Below are 22,419 nucleotides of genomic sequence, written 5' to 3'. Positions count from 1 at the left end.
GTTCTTAGAATCTTTAAATAAAAAACATGCGTAATATATTCTACATATATTACTGATGCAAAGCTTTCCATTGAATGTGTTATATAACCTTTCCTGCCGTTAGCTTGTCAGTTTTGCAACTTCGCCAAATAATCATGCGCAAAACTTCTCGAGCTTCAGTTGATAAAAGAATCCAGTCCAAAAAATACCTAAATAATAATTTTATTGCATTTACATTAATTTGTCATTTCGTTTTTTTTTTTTTTTTTTGTTTAAGAGCGTAGTAGGAGAGATGTGCCTAGTACGGATACCCTTAGCTATTTTGGGCATAACATTTTAACGACGCGACGAATATATCTGAATTCGAAATTTGTACGTGTTCTCTAGTCCATTCTCTACAAGGAAATTTACGATCTCGAAAACATGCACCCAGTATATGGATAATTTTAACTATTTCGGCTGTAACTATTTACTTATACCTTCAACAAAAATAAAAAATTTTTAAGTGAATTTGTTCCTAAAATAGCCCTCTATGATTAGGAATGGTCTCGATTCGATGTTCGATCCGTGCAATAGTTAATTCGCAGCGTCAATATATAAAATCTGCAATTTTCAATCCTCGTGAAATAACTTTTTACACTTTTGAAATCCACATTTTCTTATTTTCCTTATCACTTGTAATCATCGCCACTGTGATTAATTTAAAATAACGGTACCATACTGAGCACATCTCCCATGCAAGGCTGAAACGTGTGTTTTATATATTCAATGTATCTTACGCAGCGAGCAAAATATCATTTGATGTTTTTAGAATTTGTTGACCAGCCCAATGAATGTAAAATATGTATAAAACGTACAATATCAATATTACTAAAATTTGAAACATTTGGAAAACATTGTATTGATTCTTTAGCTGAAATTTGAGAAATAAGCAAATTAATCGATGCCTCTTGGATCAATCTTATGGAATTTCATAAATGTATTATTATTTACTACAGATCAAATTCTGTAGTAAATAATAATACATATATATATATATATATATATATATATATATATATATATATATGCGCAATGTTATAAAAGGAAAGAAAAGTAATGCAAATAATTTGCATTCAAATTTTGACTTTTATAGATGTTTAATATAATATTCTGTAATTCGCAATATCTCACCATATATTAATATGCATACCGCAAATATGTTTGACACTATACTTATAAAAGTACTGCTGAGAGCTAACCAAAAAATACCCCTGTAAAAGAATGCGAAAAATGAATGAATAAATATACACGTAATAGCATTTTTTGGTGTGTATTTTAAATGTGTTTTTCTTTTAAAATAAAAGGGTTTTTCAACTCGTAAGTGCGAGTATGAGGAAATCGCAGAGGAATGATATATAGTGTGCGTATTACAAATATTACTATTATACACGCGTGTCTGTAGGTACTTAGGGATTTTATTATATATGTTTACATCATCATAATAGTTGTCATTTATATAAACGTGCAGGAGTTAACGTGGTAAGAACCACAATAAATCATTATGATTTTATATTTGTAATAAACGTGGAAAACATGCTTTCCTATTATTGTTTCCTACTTTTGAATTATTGATCGCGCGCGTATATGTATAGGTATACCCATAGAAGTTCGAAGAATGTGTTTTTTGGTATACGTCGCCATCATCACAACCAATGTATTGGTTTTCTATATTCTCTGTATGCAGTATGACAGGTCTATACCTATATAAGTATAGACGGTAGACTATTGCACGTGTCTGATGCAGAGCCGCGAACCGCGATATACCCTATATCGATCAGCTGATTTTACGCTTTGTACATAACTTTGCTGTAATTTTTAATAGTTCATTGACAATTTTTCCACGTGTACACATTTTACAGTAAAATGCATTGACTCTGTTATATGTGGGTATATTTATCACAGTTAAGTGTTGATGAATAATTACGTTGGAAAACCTAAATTGTTTCCATTTTGAGGTTATGAATTTTAGCTTTTTTATTTGTAAGTACGAGAAAGCCAAAAATAAAATATTAATATTTTATAAAAATTTAGAAAGTAACGGGTAAGAAAATTTTGAATATTTTTAAATAACTTTGATTTTGTTCTCATACATTTTCTTTCAAGAATGTATATTTGTTGCAATAATCAGATTTATTGCATCCATCCACAGTGTTTTCAACTTATGATTACAAATCTGTTGTAGTATTTATAAAATGGAAGAGGACTGAAATTTAGCACATTTTTCAAGATATAATAATATTGATCAAACATGCACAAGTTCAACAATCCATTTAATCCAAAGCCGTCAACACCTTTGACTGAGGAAGAAGGAGTTACAGAAGTCAAAAAAGAAAGAAAAAGTGTATTTGTGCACAATGAAGAATGGGATCAAATTGCAATACACCTCATTGGCACACAGCAGAGGTATCGAGAAAATATAATCATACCAAGAGCTTTAGGAGGTGGTTACATAAAATCAAATGAAGAAAAAGCCGTAGAAAGGTTTATGGAAAGCTGTGCTTTCAAAAGCATTATGAGCTGTGTCTTAGGTATTTTTGTTTTTTATTTGTAATTGAAGAGTACCTATGAGTAACTAGATACAAAGTTTGATCAAGTAGTAATTTTCTAGCACTTAATATTTTATTATAAAGACTAGCAAATTCAAAAATTGTCTAACTGAATTTGACAATTGAGGGGCACATTTTGAATTGTGCTAGTTTTTAGAACAGGAAATCTGTACTAGCAAAAACTTTTTAGGATTTGGACTTGGAGCGGCATTGGGCTTATTTACCTCTAGTGTGAATCCAAATGTTGCTGCTGTTGAAAAACAGCAAACAGCTCGTGAAATACTACGAGAAATGAAAACTACAACTTTAGGATATGCAAAAAATTTTGCTGTCATTGGATTCGTCTTTTCGGGTGTTGAATGTGCTATTGAATCAGTAAGTTAACAAGTATTTAAAAATAAAAATTTAGACAATATATGTCTAAAAACAAATTATAATTCCAGTATAGAGGTAAATCCGATTGGAAGAACGGCACCTATGCTGGAGGATTGACGGGAGGAATGATAGGTTTAAGAGGTAAATTATAAATGCATTATGTTTTACGATATTGATAATTTTATTATTTTCGGATTTTTACATATAAAAAAATTTTCTTTGCCTTGTAGCCGGTGTTAAGGCAGGCATTGTCGGTGCGGCCGGTTTTGCGGCCTTCTCTACAGCAATAGACTATTATATGCATAGATCTTGAGCTTCACACAGTCCAGCAAAACTGCCTGTAGCTCTACATTCTTCTTAAAACTCGATATGTAAAAAATTAATTGTAAAAAATCACCAACACTTGTGTGCGAGATTGCTTATACTGTAATTTAAGACTCATTAGCCAGTTGACAGTCAGAAAAATGTGTATAAAATATTAATAAAAAAGATTCTGTTAAATATCTAACAAGTAAAATTTTACAAAACATCTTACATGTATTTAAGTCTGGAATCATTCAGCTGGAATATTATTAAGTCTGAATTCAATAAAATAGAAGTAGGGATGGATTATTTTTACATTTTGAAATAGGTAAATTTAGTTTTAGGTTCAATGATATACAAGTTACGTATACATTATATTCTAGTGCAAAGCTAAATACCATTCTAATACGTTTATGCTTTAAATTTAATAAATAAGCGAAACGAGTTGTACAGCATTAAATACTTGGCATTGAATAATTTGTAAATTCAAAACACGATTATTACGAGATTAACATTGATTTCTGATCAAATTATGTAAACTTAAAATGACGTTTAATCGTTCTATAGTGTATCGAATAGATCCATCCATACCAGAAAGTAAGTATGAAAAAATATTGCTAGTAAACAAACACAACGCTTGCGTCGTCTGCCAAGCACGTTCATTATGAAAATATATATTTATATATACGCACAACTGCAGCGACATACCTTCATTACAGGTTTATAAACATTAAATTTGTAAAATAGTTATTCTTATATTTTTCTTGTTTGAATTGCAGAAAACTTAAAATACTTATATTTGGAAGTCGGTGGAAGGATTCGATTTTTATCCCTTCCATTCGAGTCTAATCTCTATAAAACCTGTTAGCTTCTTCCTTTAAAATATAAAAAACGCAATTTTTATTCTTTGATTGAAATACTGCCAAATTCTCTTTTTTGATTTTTTTTTTAAGTTTATAGATGTGAAAGTATATAAAAGCGACTAAAAAATGTTTGTAATCAAGAATGACTGCAAGGCACTTCTTAGGTTTCGCTGTTTATGTTCATAGTAAGTATTTTGTGAAACGCAGAAACCACGCGATTGAGAGTGAATTGCTTGTCATGTTTCTTGCTAAGGATAAGAGTTCAAATAAAATGAAAATACTGAGGTATGAAGTATATCACGATGAATCGATTAATCGTTGATGCACTTAAGATTCGACTTCAAACGCAGGCAAAAAACTTGGATTGCCCGCGTTAATCTCAGACTTTCAGAAGATAGTCTAAACCACAGAAATTCTTTTTCTTCAGATCTTTTGCATTGTTTTTTCTTGGCACCTGACACACAAACATTTTACGGTTGCTGTTGTTGCATTTGAGCCTGCATTACAGCTAACATTTCCTGCATTCTTCGCAATTCCGCTTCTTTTTCTTGCAAGATACGATCCTTCTCAGATACTGCATTATTTTTATCATTTTCGGTTATACTGTAAAAAATATCGGATATTTTAAATGTTCAATCTTCATTCTAAATTTAAAGGGAAAAAATATCAAATATGCTTATACTAACGTTTGACGTCGCGGTGGTACGGGAGCTCCTTTGGCCAATCGTTCACTTCTATAATTTTCATAATGTACTTCTTGAGTGACTTCTTGCAAATCCTGCATGTGGGTGCTATAATAAAAATACAATATTTGTTTATTCAACAATTTTTTTTTCTGTAATGGAAAAATCTTGAGGCACTAAAATTACGTTGCAACATTTTACTTACATCAACATAGTCCTTAGTTTTATAAAATCACAATGATCAGGATTCTCTACTTCTACAACTCCCCATGGGTAAAGCCGTCCACGAACCTTTCTTCCTTTTACCTCTAAGAGTGTAGTTGCGCCACAAACTGCAAAAGGAACAGCTTCCTTCAATTGCTTTACTTGTTCCTTGTAATCTTCGTCCTCGTCACTGTCACAATCTGGTAGAGGATAGATTTTAATTCCGTTTTCTTCTATTTCTTCTAAAACTCGTTTCTTCAAACGCAACATCTCCTTCTTTGTGAGAACGTCAGCTTTGGCAATCACAGGGACAATATTAACTTTATTGTGCAGTTGCTTCATAAATTCAATGTCTAATGGTTTAAGGCTGTACAATAAAGAGAAAGAATAATGAAACATGAGATAGAAAATTAAGTAATAAAGTCATAGACGTATAAAAAAGGTGCACATACCCATGTCCAAAGGGTGAAATAAAGTAAAAACAGCAATGAATTCGATTATCCACAATGTTTCTTCTGTTCAAACCACTTTCATCCCTTAAGAATCTTTCAAACTGGTCATCAATATATTGTATTATAGCTCTAAAGCTGTCTGTATTGTCAATTGCATCACCATATCCTGGTGTGTCAACTACAGTCAAACGAAGTTTAACACCTCTCTCCTCAATTTCTACAGTAGAAGCATCTAGCTTTACTACCTGATTTGTTTTCTCTGCAAAGCGCAAAACCAATATAAGCATAAGAATAATTTTTACATCTGCAATAATAATTTTCCACTAATACTGATAGAAAACTTTAAATTAATAAAAAACGAATACATATAATTTTTTTAAACTTATGTATACAAAGATACATTCCATGTTGAAATATATATCTTTGCTTTTTACAGATTTTTTAATCTGTGCTTTCAGTGCAGTTTTTCTACAATATACATGCCTTTTTAAAATAATAAATGATAAAATTAATCAAATCAAAATAATGCTTACTAAAAAGACTAAAATAAACAAGAAATTTTGTAAAACAAACAAATGTCTAATAAAGAGAACTGAGAACTTAAATTGATATTGAAATATAACAAATACACAAAAACTACATTCAACATTTATTACTTATTTCTCAAGTAGTTGGAAATAAATAATTTCATTTAAGAAGGCATATTTTTGTACTTACTACAAAGTTCTACCATTGCTATTGATTTGTAAAAATTATATAAATTGATTAATAGTTATCATGAGAATAATTATAGAAATTATTGAATAATAATATGGCAATAATATTCACCTGTTGCATTAGGAATAACTCGTTCAGGATACAAATCAGTTAGAAAAAGACTATTCACCAAGGTTGACTTTCCAAGTCCAGACTCTCCAACAACCATCAATGTGAATTCAAAGCCCTTCTTCACAGATTTTCGATGTACTTGATTGGGTAGATTTGCAAAACCTACATAGCCAGGAGTCTCCAAGCTGGCAAACTAGTAATAAATTATGTAAATTAATATTTGTACACAGCAGTTATATCAAAATTAATGGTTCCATCCATTCTTATATTTGGTCAATCAATGATTGTTAGTGTGTACAACAGTAACAAAGAAGCTTTCATAGAATGGAATGCTCTGCGCATAGTAGTGTCCTTCTCTAATGAAGTATAAGCTAACAGCATGGCAATGGCATATTAATTAGACTCATTCAAGATACTAGTCAACAATAAAATTCTGAATATAAAATCTGTGGTTACTATATCTGTTCAAAATCAATTCATGATTTGGAATTAGAAGAAAAAATGTCTAAAAATTGAAGCACTGTCAAGAAAATCTTCAAAAATTACAGTTCAACCCACAAACACAGATATCCCAATCAGGTTTAACCTTAAATGGGTATCACCTCCTTGAAAGAATGCATCATACTCCAAATATCCCGATAATGAAAGAAATTTACTACTTGTACAGAAGCAAAAACTGATTACCTTGCGCGAATCCATTCCGCACCGATCGATAAAGCCGAAAATAAACGAACAAACGTGCTTACGCCGAAACAATCCGGCGGCGCGCAATAAAGGAGTCAATCACTCCGGAAAGCAAAACGCGTGGGAAAGAGACGAGCAAGCTATATAAGCGCGATGAGAGCTAGGAGCAGCTTCACGAGCTAAAGACAGAAGCTGAAGAGAAGAAAGATGAAAATACACATCAGCGACAACTAAGTCAGCAGACGAGATATCAATCATTCATCCTGATGATGGCCAAGTGCCGACTGACTCGGCGTCTACTTATATGCGTGCAGAAAGAAATCATTGCCCCTCCGATCGCAATTTTCTCCATGATCCTGAAAAGTTTAAAGCTGCGCTCCCCTCCTACATCGATGACTAATAAGTACCTACATATGTATACCTATACACTGATGTGCTAAGAGAAAATGCCAAACAAAGCGCAGCAGGCATGTGACTGGTGTGTGTGTGTGTGTGTGTGTGTGTGTGTGTGTATAAAGTAAGTATTATGGGAACGCGTCGAGGGTGGTGCTGCTATCATCCAACACTTTGTACTAATTAATTGTCCACTCACCGTTTTCACGCTCTCGCTCGACATGTTGCTCGGTTTTTATGCTAGCTTCAATTCCTCGTTCTTGAGAAAAAATAAACAGCGGAACTGCAGCCGGAGACGACGCCGCGCGCTTGACAGCAGCCGCAGAACACACACACAACTAGAGGAAGACGAGAGAGCTATGGCAGTATAGGCGCGCGCACCGGGGTTACTGTTTGCGAGCTGTATATTATATCGCGCGATGTACGGGAAAAGAAACGAGGATGTACGTGCGGCCGTGAAGCTACAATTGCTGCGACTGCGACCGAGTTTCTTTCGCGCAGAGCGGTCTGGTGATAACGGAAGTGTGCGTGCCTCTCTGATGTGATGTGTACGTGGGTGCACGCGCGACCCGCACTTTGTCATCCCGTGTGTGTGTGTGTGTGTGTGTGTGTCGTGCCACTATGGTTATTGGCCCGGAGAGCTGCCGAGTGGTGGAGGGGCCGAGGCGTGGCCTCTTCGCGGCGTTTCGGAGCTGCGCTCTTTCTCTCTCTCTGCTGCAGCTTGCAACGCGCCGATTGCTGTTGTTATCCCGGCAAGCTCTGCTTTTTGTATAATATGTTGCCGAGAGTAGGGCGAAGTTTTTTTTTTGGAGAGGGGGGGGGGGTAATAAATTTAATATGAGAACCTATAGAAATTTCAGTTTGTTCGATTTGAAATTTTAAAACTTGGAGAAACATTGTGAATTGGTACGGGCTAGTTTTTTTTATCCTACAAGGGAATAATTATGTAAATTATTCATCAATGTGAACTTCATTGTTTTTTGCTTGTAATTTTCTCTAAATATAATATGGGGTAATATAGTAAAGTTACACAACAAAGGTTCTATAAAAAATTTTATGCGATTCGCGCCATGAATTGAAATATTTCGATTATTCGATATATTGAAATCAAAAATTAAAAAACGGCAACAATGGCAACGTTGTGAAGGATTTGAACGGAAGGTCTCTTCCTCATCGCACGCCACGCCAACGGGTCTCACCTCTCACCTCACTTCCTTTTCGGACGCCACCAAGAAACATGTGAAGGTTAGTTAGAACAGTATTTACTTATTGTTATTTGTAGGGAAACTATATGCTCATGTTTAATTTTCAAACCTAATATCTCGTAAATTAAATTAATTTTGTCTAAAACTTGTATATAAATTCAATTACTATATTCCACTTACTACAACTTGTAGAGAATATTATAACCTTGCAACTCAGTTTGTAGTTTTATTTAATTCATAAATCAATTGTATGGTTTGCTCACGCGAGTTTTTTAATTTTTTTTCAGATATCTATTTGTACGATTCTTGCGAAAAATAAAACATCAACAAAAATGGGTAATATAAATGATGATAACGATAAAATTTACGTCGGTCACGTGGCGAAGCAGCAGCTAACGGCCGAAGAAATAGAGAAAATGGAAGCGCAAAACTCTAGATTAGTCTCAGATTTTCAAGCTATGCAGCTTGAAAAGAATGCAAAGAAGCATTGGGATTTATTCTATAAAAGAAACGAAGTCAGATTTTTCAAAGATCGACATTGGACAACACGTGAGTTTGAGGAACTTTTGGGGTTAGGAGGCGTGGAAACACCTCAATGCCTATTCGAAGTCGGCTGCGGCGTGGGAAACTTAATTTACCCTCTGCTCGAGGACAACATCAATTTTCAGAAGATTTTCGCTTGCGATCTGTCTCCTAGAGCCATCGAATTTGTCAAAGTTAGTAGGTATCAATACATTTTATAGAAATTAATCTTCATTTCTGATGCGCATTATATACTAATAATCAACTTTTTTTTATAATTAGAGCCACAAACTATACGATCCAGATAAAGTGAAAGCATTTCAAACTGATATAACAATGGAAAATTGCTTTGATGAAATTGATTGCCCAATTGATATTGCAACACTGGTTTTTGTATTATCTGCTATACATCCAGATAAATTCAAAAGGTATAAATTGGATTTACTTGCAATATAATTAAGTAATATATATATATTTTTATAATTTTAATAACAATTTTTTTCCTCAATGTTTTTAGTGTAACAAACAACTTATATAAAATTATGAACAAAAATGGAGTAGTTCTCTTTAGAGATTATGGAAGATATGATATGGCACAACTAAGGTTCAAGGCAGGCCATAAAATATCTGAAAACCTTTATATGCGTCAAGATGGCACAAGGTGAATATTATTTTTGTCTTCGTTATTTTTCTTTTTATAATGATGAAAGTAGATAATTATTAAGATGATGAGTTCATAGTTCAACAGAAATCCTTTGATGACATACTTTTATGTCTTTCGCTCCTAACTGAGATACTATTACTGAATTCTAATTTATAATAAATATATTAAAAATCACTTTATTAAAATGTATATTTTAATTTTAGGAGTTACTATTTTACAACTGAAGAAGTACAAAATTTTTTTGAGTCAGCTGGATTTAAAACTATTAATTGTACATATATTCAGCGACGTACCGTTAATTTAAAAGAGAAAATTGATGTACCCAGAATTTTTGTTCAAGCTAAATTTACTAAGACTTGAAGATAAAAAGGTAACCATTCTATGCATGAATATGCATATTATTAAGTCACTTTTTAAAAAATATCCAGATTAAAATTTCATGATGATTTCATAGTTCAACTGAATATAATTTGATGACATACTTGCATATGTCTTTCGCTCCTATCTGATTTTTCCTAAATAATTTAAACATCACTTCAGTAAGAGTTACAAAACCTTTTTCTAAATGTAAATTGTTTTATTGCAGGTTTTCAAACTACTGAATGCATTAAATCAATAGGATTTATCTCCTTAAGAATAAAGATTTCTTGGAATGTAAGTTAAATATTATTAGTAGTGGTTACATAGTTTAAGTTTTTAAATGATGAGTTCATAGTTCAACTGAGTATAAATTGATGACACATTTGCTTATGTCTTTCGCTCCTATCTGATTTCGTCTTAAAATTGTAATATTTAATTCAAACTTTGCATTCAATATTTAATAAATTGATCGCTTTATTTCAGGTTTACAAATTGATATCAGCTAGTTTATTGGATATTCAAGTTTCTGATGATGTGGGAGCCCCTGTCATCAGCCATCAAACAATCCTTTATATGGTACATTGATAATTAATGCAAAATTTCCGTTATAACTATTTATAAACTTATTATAATTCCAACATATTTGCATCACATAATTTCATGATGATTTCATAGTTCAACAGAATTTGCTTTGATGACATACTTGCATATGTCTTTCGCTCCTAGCTGAATCTAAAACAAAATGATATTCAATCCATTTTATTTATAAGATTGCCATTCAATTATAACTCTTATTACAGGCACTTAAGGCATTCGATCTGATGTCGATAGAAACATGGAAAGAGAAAGGCAAAAGGACTGATGGTAAGTTCCTTCATTTTCTATGCAAAATAAAAATTCGTATTTATAGTTCTATATTTTATTCAATGATGAGTTCTGTGTTTGAAAAAATTAATGATGCACACAATATTTCGTCACTACCACTGAGAAAATAAAAAATATTGCACATTATTAATAAAACCGAAGTATCTAACAAAAGTTCAAAAATGTTATTTATTTTGTTTCAGCATTTTCTTGAAGACGTAAAATATGGATTTTACAAGCGAAGGTTGATTAAAATAAGGTAAGCAGTAATCAATTTATTTTTAAATTTAATTTTTGATCAGTAAAACTGCATTTTTAATAATTCTATGATGATTTAATTATATTCATATATATCTTTCATGAATGACTTTTATATTAGCTCTATCTGAGAATTGAAAAAATATAAGTGCAATTTATTATATTGTATTTTAAAATCAATATTGAATACTTATATCCTGTTTCAGAGCTTGGTATCTTTAACTCTACTGCAACATCAATTACTCTCGATCCTGTCAGCTTGATTCATTGTAAAAATAAATGACTCAGGTGTTCACGCATCCAGGTACTAACCATTGATCGCCTTTACGCAACTTTTAATTGTATAGTGATATACTGGCATTTTCACCTGAATTAAAACTGTATACAATAAAAGTACGAAAATTAAATGAATACTTTTCTTACTGAAATTTCCAAGTTTCTAATCATTCATTTCTACATACCTCAATCATCTTGTTTCATAAGCACTAGTTTGTGAACCGATATAAATGTATATACAAAATTTCGAATTATTATTGAAAAGAATTATATAAATTGATTACAAACTACTTAAGAAATCATAATAAAATGCTTAATTTGTAAGTGCGCGGGATTGAAAAAACATGCATAAATATATTGGCAAATAAAAGCAATAGGAGTAAATGTAGTTTCGCAGCAATAGGCAGAAAGCCTCGCATTCCAATTACTTAATTGGTCAACAGGAGGGAACACGATAATTTCGGTTCGACTTCGCAAAAAGCTATGCAGAAAAGCTAGGCGTGGTGATTCTCATTCACATGTGTTATTTTGTAATGACTATAAATTGCAAGTGTAAATTTAATAATTTAACAAATTAATCTTTATTATATGAAAATAATATTGTGATGAATGTCATGATAATACGATTAAGTCAATTTATTTGTAGTCAAGAAGAAATGAACTGACGCCATAGCTTATTTATAATATATACGGTGGTAGTAAACTCATTATTTTCATAATTTTAAACTATTATGAAAATAAATGTTAGCGCTTACAACTTGCAAACGCACGATTGTAATTCTTCAAAAAACCAAAAGATATTATCATACATAGTCAAAAAGCATGAAGTAACGTAGAATCAATTAAGAAAAAACTAAACATGCAAAAGGCACGTAAGTGATCAAATTATTGGTACATATATTAAAAGATAGCTTACAAAATACATTAATCATAGTATTATTTAGCAGATGTATACACAATTTGAATTACACAAAACGTCCTTCTATAGCTTTCTGTAAATTTTATTCCTTTTTTACGACGACACATTACACGGATACGAAGCAAACAACTACTTTTATTCACGAAATAGTGTTTCATATACAAGCGTAGCTTTACATAAAATTAATCAAGTTTCTCCGTTTATACTTTTCACTATTTTATTCTCATCATTCGTCGCTTCCTTTCGTTTAATTATTTTTTTATTTTTAACATATGTCAGTCAATCAACGTTTAAACTTCATCATAGCACAATTCACTTAATTAGTAAAAATGTATTTGTTTTTTGTCATTATTGTAAGAGTGACTCAGCATTATATACGCGCTTGGATATACTTTTGATGTTTCATTCTTATGATTTAATAAAGATCTAACGTGTTTAAAATTCACGTAAGTTCTTTGGATTCGTTACACTTGCTTAGCATCGGTAACATCGTTCTATCGGCGATAATAAAAATTTTTTTACATTTTTCGAATTGGTGATTCGAATAATGCTCACGTTTTATCAATTTTTTTGTCTACTTACGTCCTTTAATAGTGTATTTTCGTTTTGTAGCAAAGAGAATGTGTACACAGTGAAAAGGGAGAGATACTTCAGGTCAATAATAAAAGCAAAAGAAAAACATTTTAAGAAAAGAATTGAGTGGAAAGAGAGGGATTTCACTAGCTTCTTTTTGTACTCTTCGAAAATCAGCGGAGGAGCAAAACTGCAACGCATTCTTCTCTCGATTCTAAGTTTGTCGAAGAAAAGTGCGTGCATTCTGCGTGTAAAAAAATTGATTGGTTTTACTATTTTTTTTCGATTACTTTTTATTATTGTTAATATTATTATTATCATTATTATTACTTTTGCGCTCCGTGCAATGCAACTTTATTTTTATTTTATGATTGATGTACTCTTGATGTCGTTTACAAGTAGAGACACAAATTTTTTCCCAACACAAATCTGCATGAATATCAAAATATATTCGTGCACGCGGTATTTTTGTTACCTATGTCAATAGTCTTAATTATTCACATAAATATTATCGATATTCAGACATGCATTTACGCGTCTGATGTGGTGCCTGTACGTGTTCTATAATTAACTATTATTATTTTTTATTGGTTTCTCTTAACTTCTAGAAGAAGTCTCTAATTTTACGCTGGTTATCGCATAAGTGCTGTATTTATTGAATAGAAAATGTCTTATGCCAAATTGCTGACGCTAAGCGCGGTTCTAAGTTCCTTTTTTACGTTGTTGAGAAACAGGCTCATCATAATGTTGTGAGGAATAAATTTTATTAGTGAAATATAATGAAAAATAAAATACCAAATCGCATAATTGAAATTTTTGTCGACACATACTCACTGTTTTTAAGAGCATCGATTTATTTTTCTTTTGATTGCAAAGGGGTGTTCTAATTATTATAAATTGTTTTGCTGTAAAAAATTACTAATATTCGACATATCATTCTTTCAGATTTTATATGTACATCAAAACATAATTCTTCCTGAAGAAGATAAATAAAATTTGTACAATATTAGTTTCGGTATCAATGCTCCTTTGAGATAAAAAAAAGACAATCAAAAATGCATTATTCTCAAACTTAAATCTTTTTACAAATAACTTTGTATATAGACTTGACTTTAATAAAAAAAAGTGTGTCTAAACAAAAAGTCATACGAATATTTGTTTTCCAAGCTACCATACAATTTTTCAAAACAGGAAAAATTTGACTTCCTAATTTCTCAATAGTGTCTGTCTTCTCAAAATCTTACTAAGAAAGACTCTCCCCATAAACAGTTTTTTTTTCATCTATTGTAAGATCGAATGAAAAAATTATTTTGTAATGAAAAAAAATGAAGTCTCTAGGGAGATTCTGGCTATTGACATCTACCAGGAAGTTGGAAGGACTCTTACATTCAAGCTTTTTCCAATGAAATTTGCTGTTAAAGGAGACTGATTTCTCTCTACTGTTGACTGGGAAGAAAGAAACTGTTACAGCGCAGTATGTGAATTTACTTAGCTTCCTCTGCATCATCTTCAATTTTTTCTTCTCGCGGCTTGGCCCCACCGTAAATCGAACTACGTGTGGCGGTTTCAGCTAGCGCGTTCACTGGATCCTGAACGGTTCTCGGTGCCAGCACCAAACGTTTCCTACCAGTGGTATCTACACAAAATACAAACGTTATAATTATGATATATAGTTTATTTAAACTGTATTGCATTACTATTGATCAAATGATAAGTCAGTTTTTAACCATAAATTTTTGTAGTTTATACAAATTATAAATTAATAAAGAAGACTAACCTGGAGCGGGTTCCTTCATGAAGGAATCTTCAGGATATTTTCTGTCAGAGGGTCCACCACGCGGTCGACTGCCGTACCTGGAGGAACCGGCACCTGGGGGGGCACCCACGGGACCACCTGGTCCACCTGGACCACCTGGACCACTGGCGCCGCGGTAGTTCCAGTCCCTACCACCACCGGCCTCCTCGTTTCCACCAAAGTTGCCATAATTTCCTCGGTTGCCTCGGGGTTCACCGCCAAAGCCACCGCCAGGCCTACCACCTTGCATCCCCCGATCATTGTACCCTCCTAAAATATTTTTTGTTGCATTCGATCGTTCAAGATTGAAATAGGAATAAAATTAATATGATATTTTTTTTTTAATCAGAAGTTGATCATTTGCTTTGAATCGGTTTTTACATAAAAACTTAATGCAGACTACTCATTATTGATACTTTTCAAATTATTAAATTATGCCATTAATTTGATCCATACATATATATCTTTTATATATATATATATATATATATATATATATATATATATATATATATATTCTATCAGTTCAGATTTATCATCAAACTCTTTATTTTTTTTTTAATAATTTGCAATGTAAATTTAGCTTGTTGATTCGAAACTTGAGCATAAAACATAAATATGCAATGTTTTTATCACTTTTGAAAATTGAAGTTTTCTAATGGAACTTAATTTTTAACATAAAGGTCATGCAACTTAACAAGATAAAAAAGTTTTTAACGCTATTAAACAAATTCTAGGAATTTGAGGGTTTAAATGTTGTTTAAAAGTGATTTGCACGCTTTGCTTGTAGAACATACTAATTTAAAAAATTAATATCAGCACATATTTGTTATGCAAGCCAACCTCTGATTTTAGAAAAAAAAATATTTAAAATATATAAAAAATAAATAAATCATTATGCTAGGTCCAACCAAAAAACCAAAAAGAAACAAAATAATAATTCAATTATTCTACATAGCAATGTAAGTTGTATGTTAATATAATCACAAAGAATGCAAAATAAGATTAATAAACTATTCAAGTGTTTTATGTTATAAAAAAATGTGTAAAATGTATTGAAGTATGGTTTTCAGGTTTAAACTTTAGCATAACGCTTACTCTGAAACATGAAAGGGCTACCAAAATCATCGCCATATCCTCTTGGTGGACCGCCACCATCTCGGCCACCTCTGAAACCACCAGGGCCACCACCTCCTCTGCCCCTTCTATCGAAACCACCTCCTCTGTCGTTCCTTTTGCCCTCGGCTACATCGATCTTAAGAAGACTTCCTTCTACCTCGACACATCCATTTAACTTGATAGCATTCTTGAGGTCTGACAAATCCTCGAATTCAACGTAACAAAAACCTTTAAACCTAAAACAAAGGTTATTCAAAAATTAAATTTGACTTGTAATACATCAACTGAAACACTGGGCCATAGGTACCATTGTAAAGCAAATGATATCAATATCTGCTATACAAAAGCACAAAGTTTCATCTAAATGAAATATTTATTGTGTTTCAAACATAAGCTAGTTAAAAGTTAGCTACATTAATTTACGTTAATAAAAGCAGATTGTTGTGTATGACTGATCTTCATACTAACAACATAGACATTATCAAAGGTCTGACGTGAAGCGTTAGGAACAATTACAAACCTATCTGTCTCTCGATCCTTGACAAGTCGAATGTTCTTCACATTCATATTCTGGAAAATTTTGTCGACATCACCCTGGACAATACCATTTGGTAGATTGCCAACGTATGCAGTGTAGGGTGGCTCGGTAGGCAAAGGTTTACTGCTGCGCGAGCCTGAATAATCTCTGCAAAATAAAACAAGTGAAGCATTAGCCAAGCGCACCCCCGGAGCAGCGAGTCTTGAGAGAGCCAGAGCCAGGCGATAACGAAGCAAAGCTGGGAGGCCAAGACCGGAGCACCAGCTGTTTTGTTTTCCCGGCGAAACGCGTCAGAAGGAGATGGAAAGAGCGTGGCATAAGTTCGTGCGCGGAGCGGCTGCCACAAAAGGAGTCGGCGGGGTGTGCGTGTGCGCGGGCGGCTCGTCCGGGACTTAACCTCGCAGGCGGTTCCCGTATCTCGATCGAATCGCTCCCATCACAAAAAACTTCCGTGGCCTGTCTCGAGAGGCAGTTCAAACGTCCAGTCATCGCAGTTAAAAGCGGGCGTTCAGAAGGCCCCAGCTAATACTTGCCTCAAATCATCGTAACCACCTCGTCCAGCCATGTTGGATGCACGAAAACTAACCGGGACGGCGTGGGTCGTGCAGAGGGAGAACTATACCTATATACCTACCGCCTGCAGCGTATAACCCGCTGCGCGGACTTGGGATTTTCCGCGACGTACCGCCGAACTTGGCTGAGAGCTCAGTGCTGCCAACGCTCCCAAAAACTCGGATGCATTAGCACTATTACTAGCGTCTATAGATCCTAGGACTGTATAGCGGCGCCAAGTTGTGGCGCCAATATTTGAATTTGGCTTCAAAAAGTTATATAACATATATACGTATACATATGGTCAATGGCTTTTTCGTACTATTATTCATGTTTTTTTGAAAGTCTGGGAAGTATAAATTTAATAAGTTATACCGAGTTTTCTTTGCACTTGTTATTAGTTTGTTTGCATTTTATGAAATGATAAAATTTTACAGAGTATATAGAATATCATAGAGTTCTTTCACAGAATATGTTTAATCATGGATCTTATTTATAAGTATTATTTGTTAATAAAATATTGAACATGCGTAAGTTGCTAAGGAAGTTTAAAAAAGAACTTAATTTCATAGCAGATATCGTCGCAAGTAGGAAATTGATAAGCAGTCTCATTAAGTCATTAACTATTTAATTTCTTTATCACTTAGTTACGTACTAGTTACTCAATAATGCAGCACGTTCAAAATGTTTCTCACAATATATGTATAAATTTATAAAACATCAATGATCCATTAAAATGCCCAATAAAAGTATAAGAATTAACGTACATACATATCAACAGAAATCTCGAGTTTTAAAGTATGCACAGAAGCAATTCAATAGAGCGCGCAAAACGAAACGCGCAGATCTGCACGCAGCTTCATCAGTGAAGTCGATCTGCACTAGTAGAGTTTATTATATAGCTAAAAGATGGAGAAGAGAAGGAGCGAATCGGCGGCCAGTAGTATAGCCACAGCTTGGCATCAAGCATCGTTGACGTCTTGGCGGGGATCTACGAGAGCATAAGTAGTGTATACAGTATATAGCACACACATCGCCCATAGTCATAGCGGAGCGCCTCGTCGAAGCACGTATATATATATATATATATATATTCCGCTCATTTATCCCCTAATAAGTATACGGTACGCTATAGTGTAACATAGTAAAACCGCGAGTGCGCGCGCCCTCATGGTATACATACGTCAGCTGTGTGTTTTTATTGTTGCGCGAGCTAGAAGCGCACCGAACCTTAGCTTAAGTATATAAGCTGCATGCTGCTGCTGCTGCTCGTCGAATAAACAACATCGCAGTCGCGGACGTAACGCGTGACGAGTGAAAATTGCTGCAAAAAAACGCCGAGAGTGTGTGTGTGGCATCACGGAATATTGAGTAGCAGCTATAGTGGCTGACTGCATATCAGTCGCGCGAGATTTCGCAGTTCTATCCTACGTATACTAAGTATTTCTACTCGTATACTCTAGCGGCCAGACTCAACGAGAAGGTGAGAGAAAAGACGTGTAGGGCTCGCGCGCGATTTTCCGCCGCTGCCTCAATATTGTGTAATAGTAATTAAAATCGATCGGAGCGCGAAGTCGTCACCGCAGAGCCAGCTGCTGAGACGCAGTCCATAGTATACTTATGCACGCACAGCACACAAGACTCGTTTTTGCGGCTACTCTGCTGCGTTGCTGCAGTGTTTTTTCCTCTCTGCTTATACTCGACCGAGTTGTCTTTTTGGTGCGCGAGGAGAAAAAATAGAGACGCTCAGCTAGCGCTATGAGCGAGAACGAGAGGAAAGAGGTGACGGGAAAAAAGAGTTATAATATTGCTGCAAACTTTCGTAATCGCGTCACCGATATTTTCGGAAACCTATATTATACTTATACCTATACTCGCATAGTCGCATCTCGACGGCGGCGGCGGAGCAGCGCGTGCGCGCGCGCGCGCACCACGGACAAGGGCGCGGATTAAAGTTTTTGTTGCGCGAGCCACTGATCTTGTGTTTTGGGAGAGCCGAGGCGCGACCATTCTTTCAAGGCCGCTAAATTTCTGGAAAAAGGGCTTGCGTTTGTCAGCGTTATTCTCGATATACTGATTGCTTGCAGCCTTGAATATTTACATTTGGAAAAGCAATCTGAATGCTATTAAAGCTCTGTGTTTGATATGTTTCAAAGTCTGAGATGTAATGTACTCAAGTTGAACTTTTAAACATCTAGCTTCTATGATTTCTTTTTTCCATAATAATAATAGTTTGCAGCTTCCTGTTGGCCAAACAAACCAACTATATATTATTCAAGGTCCAAAAGATTATCTTAATATATAAAAATGTAAATGTATCAATATCAAGGTAGCAAGTCTTTTGAAGTAACATTAGCCAAGACACTTTGATTTTGTTATTATTGTCTCGCTCTTCGAAGACTCATCCCAAAACTATATTATGCAACTTTTAATAACCTAGTACAACTGACCTGTTGCAGGCAACTATAAATACCATGAACAAAAATGGACCACCACCTCCGTATGATCCCCCTCCGACAGCACCTCCTAGCTATGCACAGTGTGTGGGCGGTGTACCACCGGCAAGTCCATTTACACCGGCTGAAACATGTAAGTAAAGGGTAGCTCATGTCAATCATTGTCTTGTTTGTGAACTGATGAATAAAATTGCAGCAGTATACTTTTACTACTCTTGTTTTTTATTTTAAAAAAGAGTTCAACTCTAATAATGCTTGGATGCGCAGTCATCAAGTAGAATTAAGTATAATTTTTGGCAGAATTAAAACTATTCAAGCAAACGTTTGATTATAATAATTAAAACTTCAGTTTATTATAAGAAAATCAATTTCCATTTTTATTATTCAGATGTCAATGGGCCTACAATAGTGACAACTATAGTGCCACTTGGACCTGGTTCAACGCATACGATATGCCCGCATTGTTATGCTGAAATTGACACTGCAACCAGAACTGAGCCTGGAATGGTGGCTTATATTTCGGGATTTATAATTGCACTTCTAGGGTATGAATCAGTAATATATTATAATAAATTCTATGAGTATAAGTATCCTTCAACTTGTGTTACATAATTGTTACTTTTTGTTTCTCAATAACAGTAATTTGTATTCTAGTAGTAAATAATTTTTTTAATCCTCAAGACTTACTCAATAAAATTTAATACTATAAAATAATAATAATTAAAACAATATTTCAGATGCTGGGCTGGTTGTTGTTTAATACCATGTTGCATTGATGATTGCATGGATGTTCACCACACATGCCCAAATTGCAAGGCCTATCTGGGTCGTCATAGAAGATAAATTTAGCGTAATTAAACTGACGTCTTATCGCCATGGGATTTTTCGAAACTTTGCGGGAATGCTTGCGTATAGGTATACACTAATAGAGATGCTTAATTTACCACTATTATTGACAAAATGGAAGTACTATTTAGCAATCGTTTTTCGCACAAAAACATTCCTAATATGAGAGTATACTTTTTATAAGAATCATCTATTATCTCAATATTAGAAACTTATTGAAAGTATAAATTTAAATTTCAAAAAATGGCTATAATTTTCAATTACCTATTGAACATTTTGAATTGTATAAGCTTTTTCAAACCATTTATTCAAACAGCATTAGGAGAATAATCATTTTAAAAATAAAATGTATAAAAAATATAAAAAACACAAGGATTGTTAAACAAAAGCAATGATATCAAACTTAAACATACGTTAATTCTATATTCTATATACTTCTAATTTATTATTTAATTTATTAGTTGATGATGAAATACTTGCCATTATCACTTAAATTCGTTAATCTATTACCAAACACTTGAAGAACAACATTTTCAACTTAAAGCAATTGAAGCGTATACACACACCCATATTACAAAATATCTTTACTTTACATAATTTTTTTATGATTCTATGATGCATTTTTGAAGATTTACTTTTGTTTGTATTAAAAATCACCAATTTATATAATATTTATACACTTGAGTGGGCATGTTCATACGCATAGTAGTACAAAGCAAAATAATTTTTTATAGATTTTTAACTTCTTAAAAGTTACAAATATCAATCAATCTATTGCTCAAATTTTGTGAATTTTATATAACAAAAAACTTGTATGTACAGCTTTAATATAATAATATTTCTATTACTACTATTTATCTTTCGTATAATACGATATCTTATCAACAGCTTCGTTAAGCTAATTTAAAAATAAAAAAACTTTCAACTTTATACAAGAGAAATTACCATATAATATCTATTATATGAGTGCTTGTAAATTTTTCTTTTCTATTTACTACTTATATTTAAGTTTCTAATCTAAATGTTACTAAAATATTTAAAAATATCAATTACAAAAATATTTTTAATATTCGTTTGGAAATTAATCTATAAGATTAAAATTGTTAACTCAGCAATTGATTGGTCGATTTTGCACCAATATGTTTTTTTATGAATATACTACACAACAAATTATTCAACATTTTTTATTTTTAAAGCTGTCAGATAAAAGTAAATGATACACATATACAAATATTTAAAAGAAATGGTTGTAACTTGGACTGCCTAAGATAAAAGCACGATTTTATAAATATATATACAAAGTTACGCAAAAATAGAATACGAAAGACTTATATTACTTGTTCAAGTCTTTTTACAAGGAAGAGATTCTTTATCATTGACAAGTAAATGTATATTTATGGCATACATATTACTGCTACATTAACTGCGCAAATAGAGAACGAACTGTTAATTAAGTAAACTAGTGAAAAATACATTACACCGTAAAAGTTTTTGCGCTAAATTAAGCGTTCTTACTGTTTTGGCAAATCTATAAGAACTCAATTATTTTTGTAACTTTTCAACGTAAAAGTGAATTATGCAATGTGATTATTTATAAGAACATACTATTATTTAATAATTTTATACCAAAGATATCGTGCACTGCATTACAATGAAAAAAAATCGTGTGTATTTTCAATGTTTGCTTGATTTAAAAATGCAAAAATTTTTACTGTGTAGAGTCAATATATTTATTTTGATTAATTCAATGTTTGCTTAGGTGCCTTAAAAAATTATGTGCAATTGTACTAAAAATGTATAATAAACGTTATAAAAAAAAGTAAAAATAATCCAAATCAAATATTAAAACAATAAACAAAACCATAACAATGACTAATGTGTAAAAGTTAATTTTCATGTAATACATTATACTTGTACACAAGTAATGTATTTGCCAAGACCATTAAAATAGTTACCTTATACAAAAAATCTCGTCTACTTATTTGTAATACGTAATATTTATTACTTGTCATGAACTTTATATATAATACAATACTTTATTCATTACTTACGCGAAAATATTACTGTTTTCGTGCGTGCATAAAATATTTTAACATTTACAAATAGGTTTTTATTGATCT

The 22,419-nt window shown here is 32.8% G+C and overlaps 5 protein-coding genes and 5 non-coding genes across 26 annotated transcripts; 8 read left to right on the top strand and 2 right to left on the bottom strand.

Moving 5' to 3' along the window:
• Positions 1 to 1,556: 1,556 nt before the first annotated feature.
• Positions 1,557 to 3,471, top strand: LOC100114187 (mitochondrial import inner membrane translocase subunit Tim22). Of its 5 annotated transcripts, none has more exons than XM_008219215.4 (5): positions 1,557 to 2,001; positions 2,204 to 2,549; positions 2,758 to 2,942; positions 3,011 to 3,083; positions 3,173 to 3,471. In XM_008219215.4, the coding sequence occupies exons 2-5, from the start codon at positions 2,270 to 2,272 to the stop codon at positions 3,253 to 3,255; spliced, it is 621 nt and encodes a 206-aa protein (XP_008217437.1). In that variant the 5' UTR covers positions 1,557 to 2,001; positions 2,204 to 2,269; the 3' UTR covers positions 3,256 to 3,471. The 5 variants fall into 5 exon arrangements, with proteins under 5 accessions (XP_008217437.1, XP_008217436.1, XP_016842103.1 ...); XM_008219214.4 differs by having other exon boundaries at positions 1,557 to 2,062; XM_016986614.2 differs by having other exon boundaries at positions 1,557 to 1,922; positions 3,173 to 3,445.
• On the bottom strand, positions 3,105 to 7,948 carry LOC100114230 (septin-1). 4 transcript variants are annotated; one of them, XM_016986612.3, is made up of 7 exons: positions 7,552 to 7,933; positions 6,276 to 6,468; positions 6,165 to 6,182; positions 5,448 to 5,706; positions 4,997 to 5,362; positions 4,795 to 4,899; positions 3,105 to 4,711 (listed from the first exon to the last, which is right to left on the bottom strand). In XM_016986612.3, exons 1-7 carry the CDS (start codon positions 7,573 to 7,575, stop codon positions 4,579 to 4,581), a joined length of 1,098 nt encoding a protein of 365 aa, XP_016842101.1. In that variant the 5' UTR covers positions 7,576 to 7,933; the 3' UTR covers positions 3,105 to 4,578. The 4 variants fall into 4 exon arrangements, with proteins under 4 accessions (XP_016842101.1, XP_016842102.1, XP_001599322.1 ...); XM_016986613.3 differs by lacking the exon at positions 7,552 to 7,933 and adding an exon at positions 6,960 to 7,427; XM_001599272.6 differs by lacking the exon at positions 6,165 to 6,182 and having other exon boundaries at positions 7,552 to 7,948.
• On the top strand, positions 7,719 to 11,653 carry LOC100114268 (tRNA N(3)-methylcytidine methyltransferase METTL6). The gene is made up of 10 exons (XM_001599293.6): positions 7,719 to 8,597; positions 8,845 to 9,273; positions 9,362 to 9,507; positions 9,597 to 9,740; positions 9,947 to 10,113; positions 10,330 to 10,397; positions 10,587 to 10,679; positions 10,904 to 10,967; positions 11,171 to 11,226; positions 11,432 to 11,653. The coding sequence occupies exons 2-5, from the start codon at positions 8,890 to 8,892 to the stop codon at positions 10,101 to 10,103; spliced, it is 831 nt and encodes a 276-aa protein (XP_001599343.1). The 5' UTR covers positions 7,719 to 8,597; positions 8,845 to 8,889; the 3' UTR covers positions 10,104 to 10,113; positions 10,330 to 10,397; positions 10,587 to 10,679; positions 10,904 to 10,967; positions 11,171 to 11,226; positions 11,432 to 11,653.
• LOC116417673 lies at positions 9,793 to 9,880 on the top strand. Its single transcript, XR_004227921.1, has one exon. It is a non-coding gene; the product is annotated as a small nucleolar RNA snR60/Z15/Z230/Z193/J17 (small nucleolar RNA).
• On the top strand, positions 10,173 to 10,258 carry LOC116417672. The gene has a single exon (XR_004227920.1). It is a non-coding gene; the product is annotated as a small nucleolar RNA snR60/Z15/Z230/Z193/J17 (small nucleolar RNA).
• LOC116417675 lies at positions 10,436 to 10,521 on the top strand. The gene has a single exon (XR_004227922.1). It is a non-coding gene; the product is annotated as a small nucleolar RNA snR60/Z15/Z230/Z193/J17 (small nucleolar RNA).
• Positions 10,755 to 10,839, top strand: LOC116417677. Its single transcript, XR_004227923.1, has one exon. It is a non-coding gene; the product is annotated as a small nucleolar RNA snR60/Z15/Z230/Z193/J17 (small nucleolar RNA).
• LOC116417678 lies at positions 11,019 to 11,102 on the top strand. The gene has a single exon (XR_004227925.1). It is a non-coding gene; the product is annotated as a small nucleolar RNA SNORD70 (small nucleolar RNA).
• Positions 11,654 to 12,421: 768 nt separating the features above from the next.
• On the bottom strand, positions 12,422 to 17,838 carry LOC100114300 (eukaryotic translation initiation factor 4H). Of its 3 annotated transcripts, none has more exons than XM_008219224.4 (5): positions 16,979 to 17,838; positions 16,428 to 16,592; positions 15,887 to 16,143; positions 14,771 to 15,058; positions 12,422 to 14,629 (listed from the first exon to the last, which is right to left on the bottom strand). In XM_008219224.4, exons 1-5 carry the CDS (start codon positions 17,008 to 17,010, stop codon positions 14,478 to 14,480), a joined length of 894 nt encoding a protein of 297 aa, XP_008217446.1. In that variant the 5' UTR covers positions 17,011 to 17,838; the 3' UTR covers positions 12,422 to 14,477. The 3 variants fall into 3 exon arrangements, with proteins under 3 accessions (XP_008217446.1, XP_008217447.1, XP_008217449.1); XM_008219225.4 differs by having other exon boundaries at positions 15,908 to 16,143; positions 16,979 to 17,187; XM_008219227.4 differs by having other exon boundaries at positions 17,080 to 17,170.
• On the top strand, positions 17,826 to 22,267 carry LOC100114330 (cell death-inducing p53-target protein 1). 8 transcript variants are annotated; one of them, XM_032596101.1, is made up of 5 exons: positions 18,883 to 19,161; positions 19,230 to 19,276; positions 19,457 to 19,586; positions 19,842 to 19,998; positions 20,191 to 22,267. In XM_032596101.1, exons 1-5 carry the CDS (start codon positions 19,143 to 19,145, stop codon positions 20,294 to 20,296), a joined length of 459 nt encoding a protein of 152 aa, XP_032451992.1. In that variant the 5' UTR covers positions 18,883 to 19,142; the 3' UTR covers positions 20,297 to 22,267. The 8 variants fall into 8 exon arrangements, with proteins under 8 accessions (XP_008217453.1, XP_008217451.1, XP_008217456.1 ...); XM_008219231.4 differs by lacking the exons at positions 18,883 to 19,161; positions 19,230 to 19,276 and adding an exon at positions 17,826 to 18,002; XM_008219229.4 differs by lacking the exons at positions 18,883 to 19,161; positions 19,230 to 19,276 and adding an exon at positions 17,827 to 18,480.
• The last annotated feature ends 152 nt before the right edge of the window (positions 22,268 to 22,419 follow it).

This window comes from Nasonia vitripennis, chromosome 1, assembly GCF_009193385.2.
Source record: "Nasonia vitripennis strain AsymCx chromosome 1, Nvit_psr_1.1, whole genome shotgun sequence".
Taxonomy (NCBI): Eukaryota; Metazoa; Arthropoda; class Insecta; order Hymenoptera; family Pteromalidae; genus Nasonia; species Nasonia vitripennis.
Note: the sequence above shows the minus strand (reverse complement) of the source record. Positions and strands in the feature narration are given on the sequence as shown.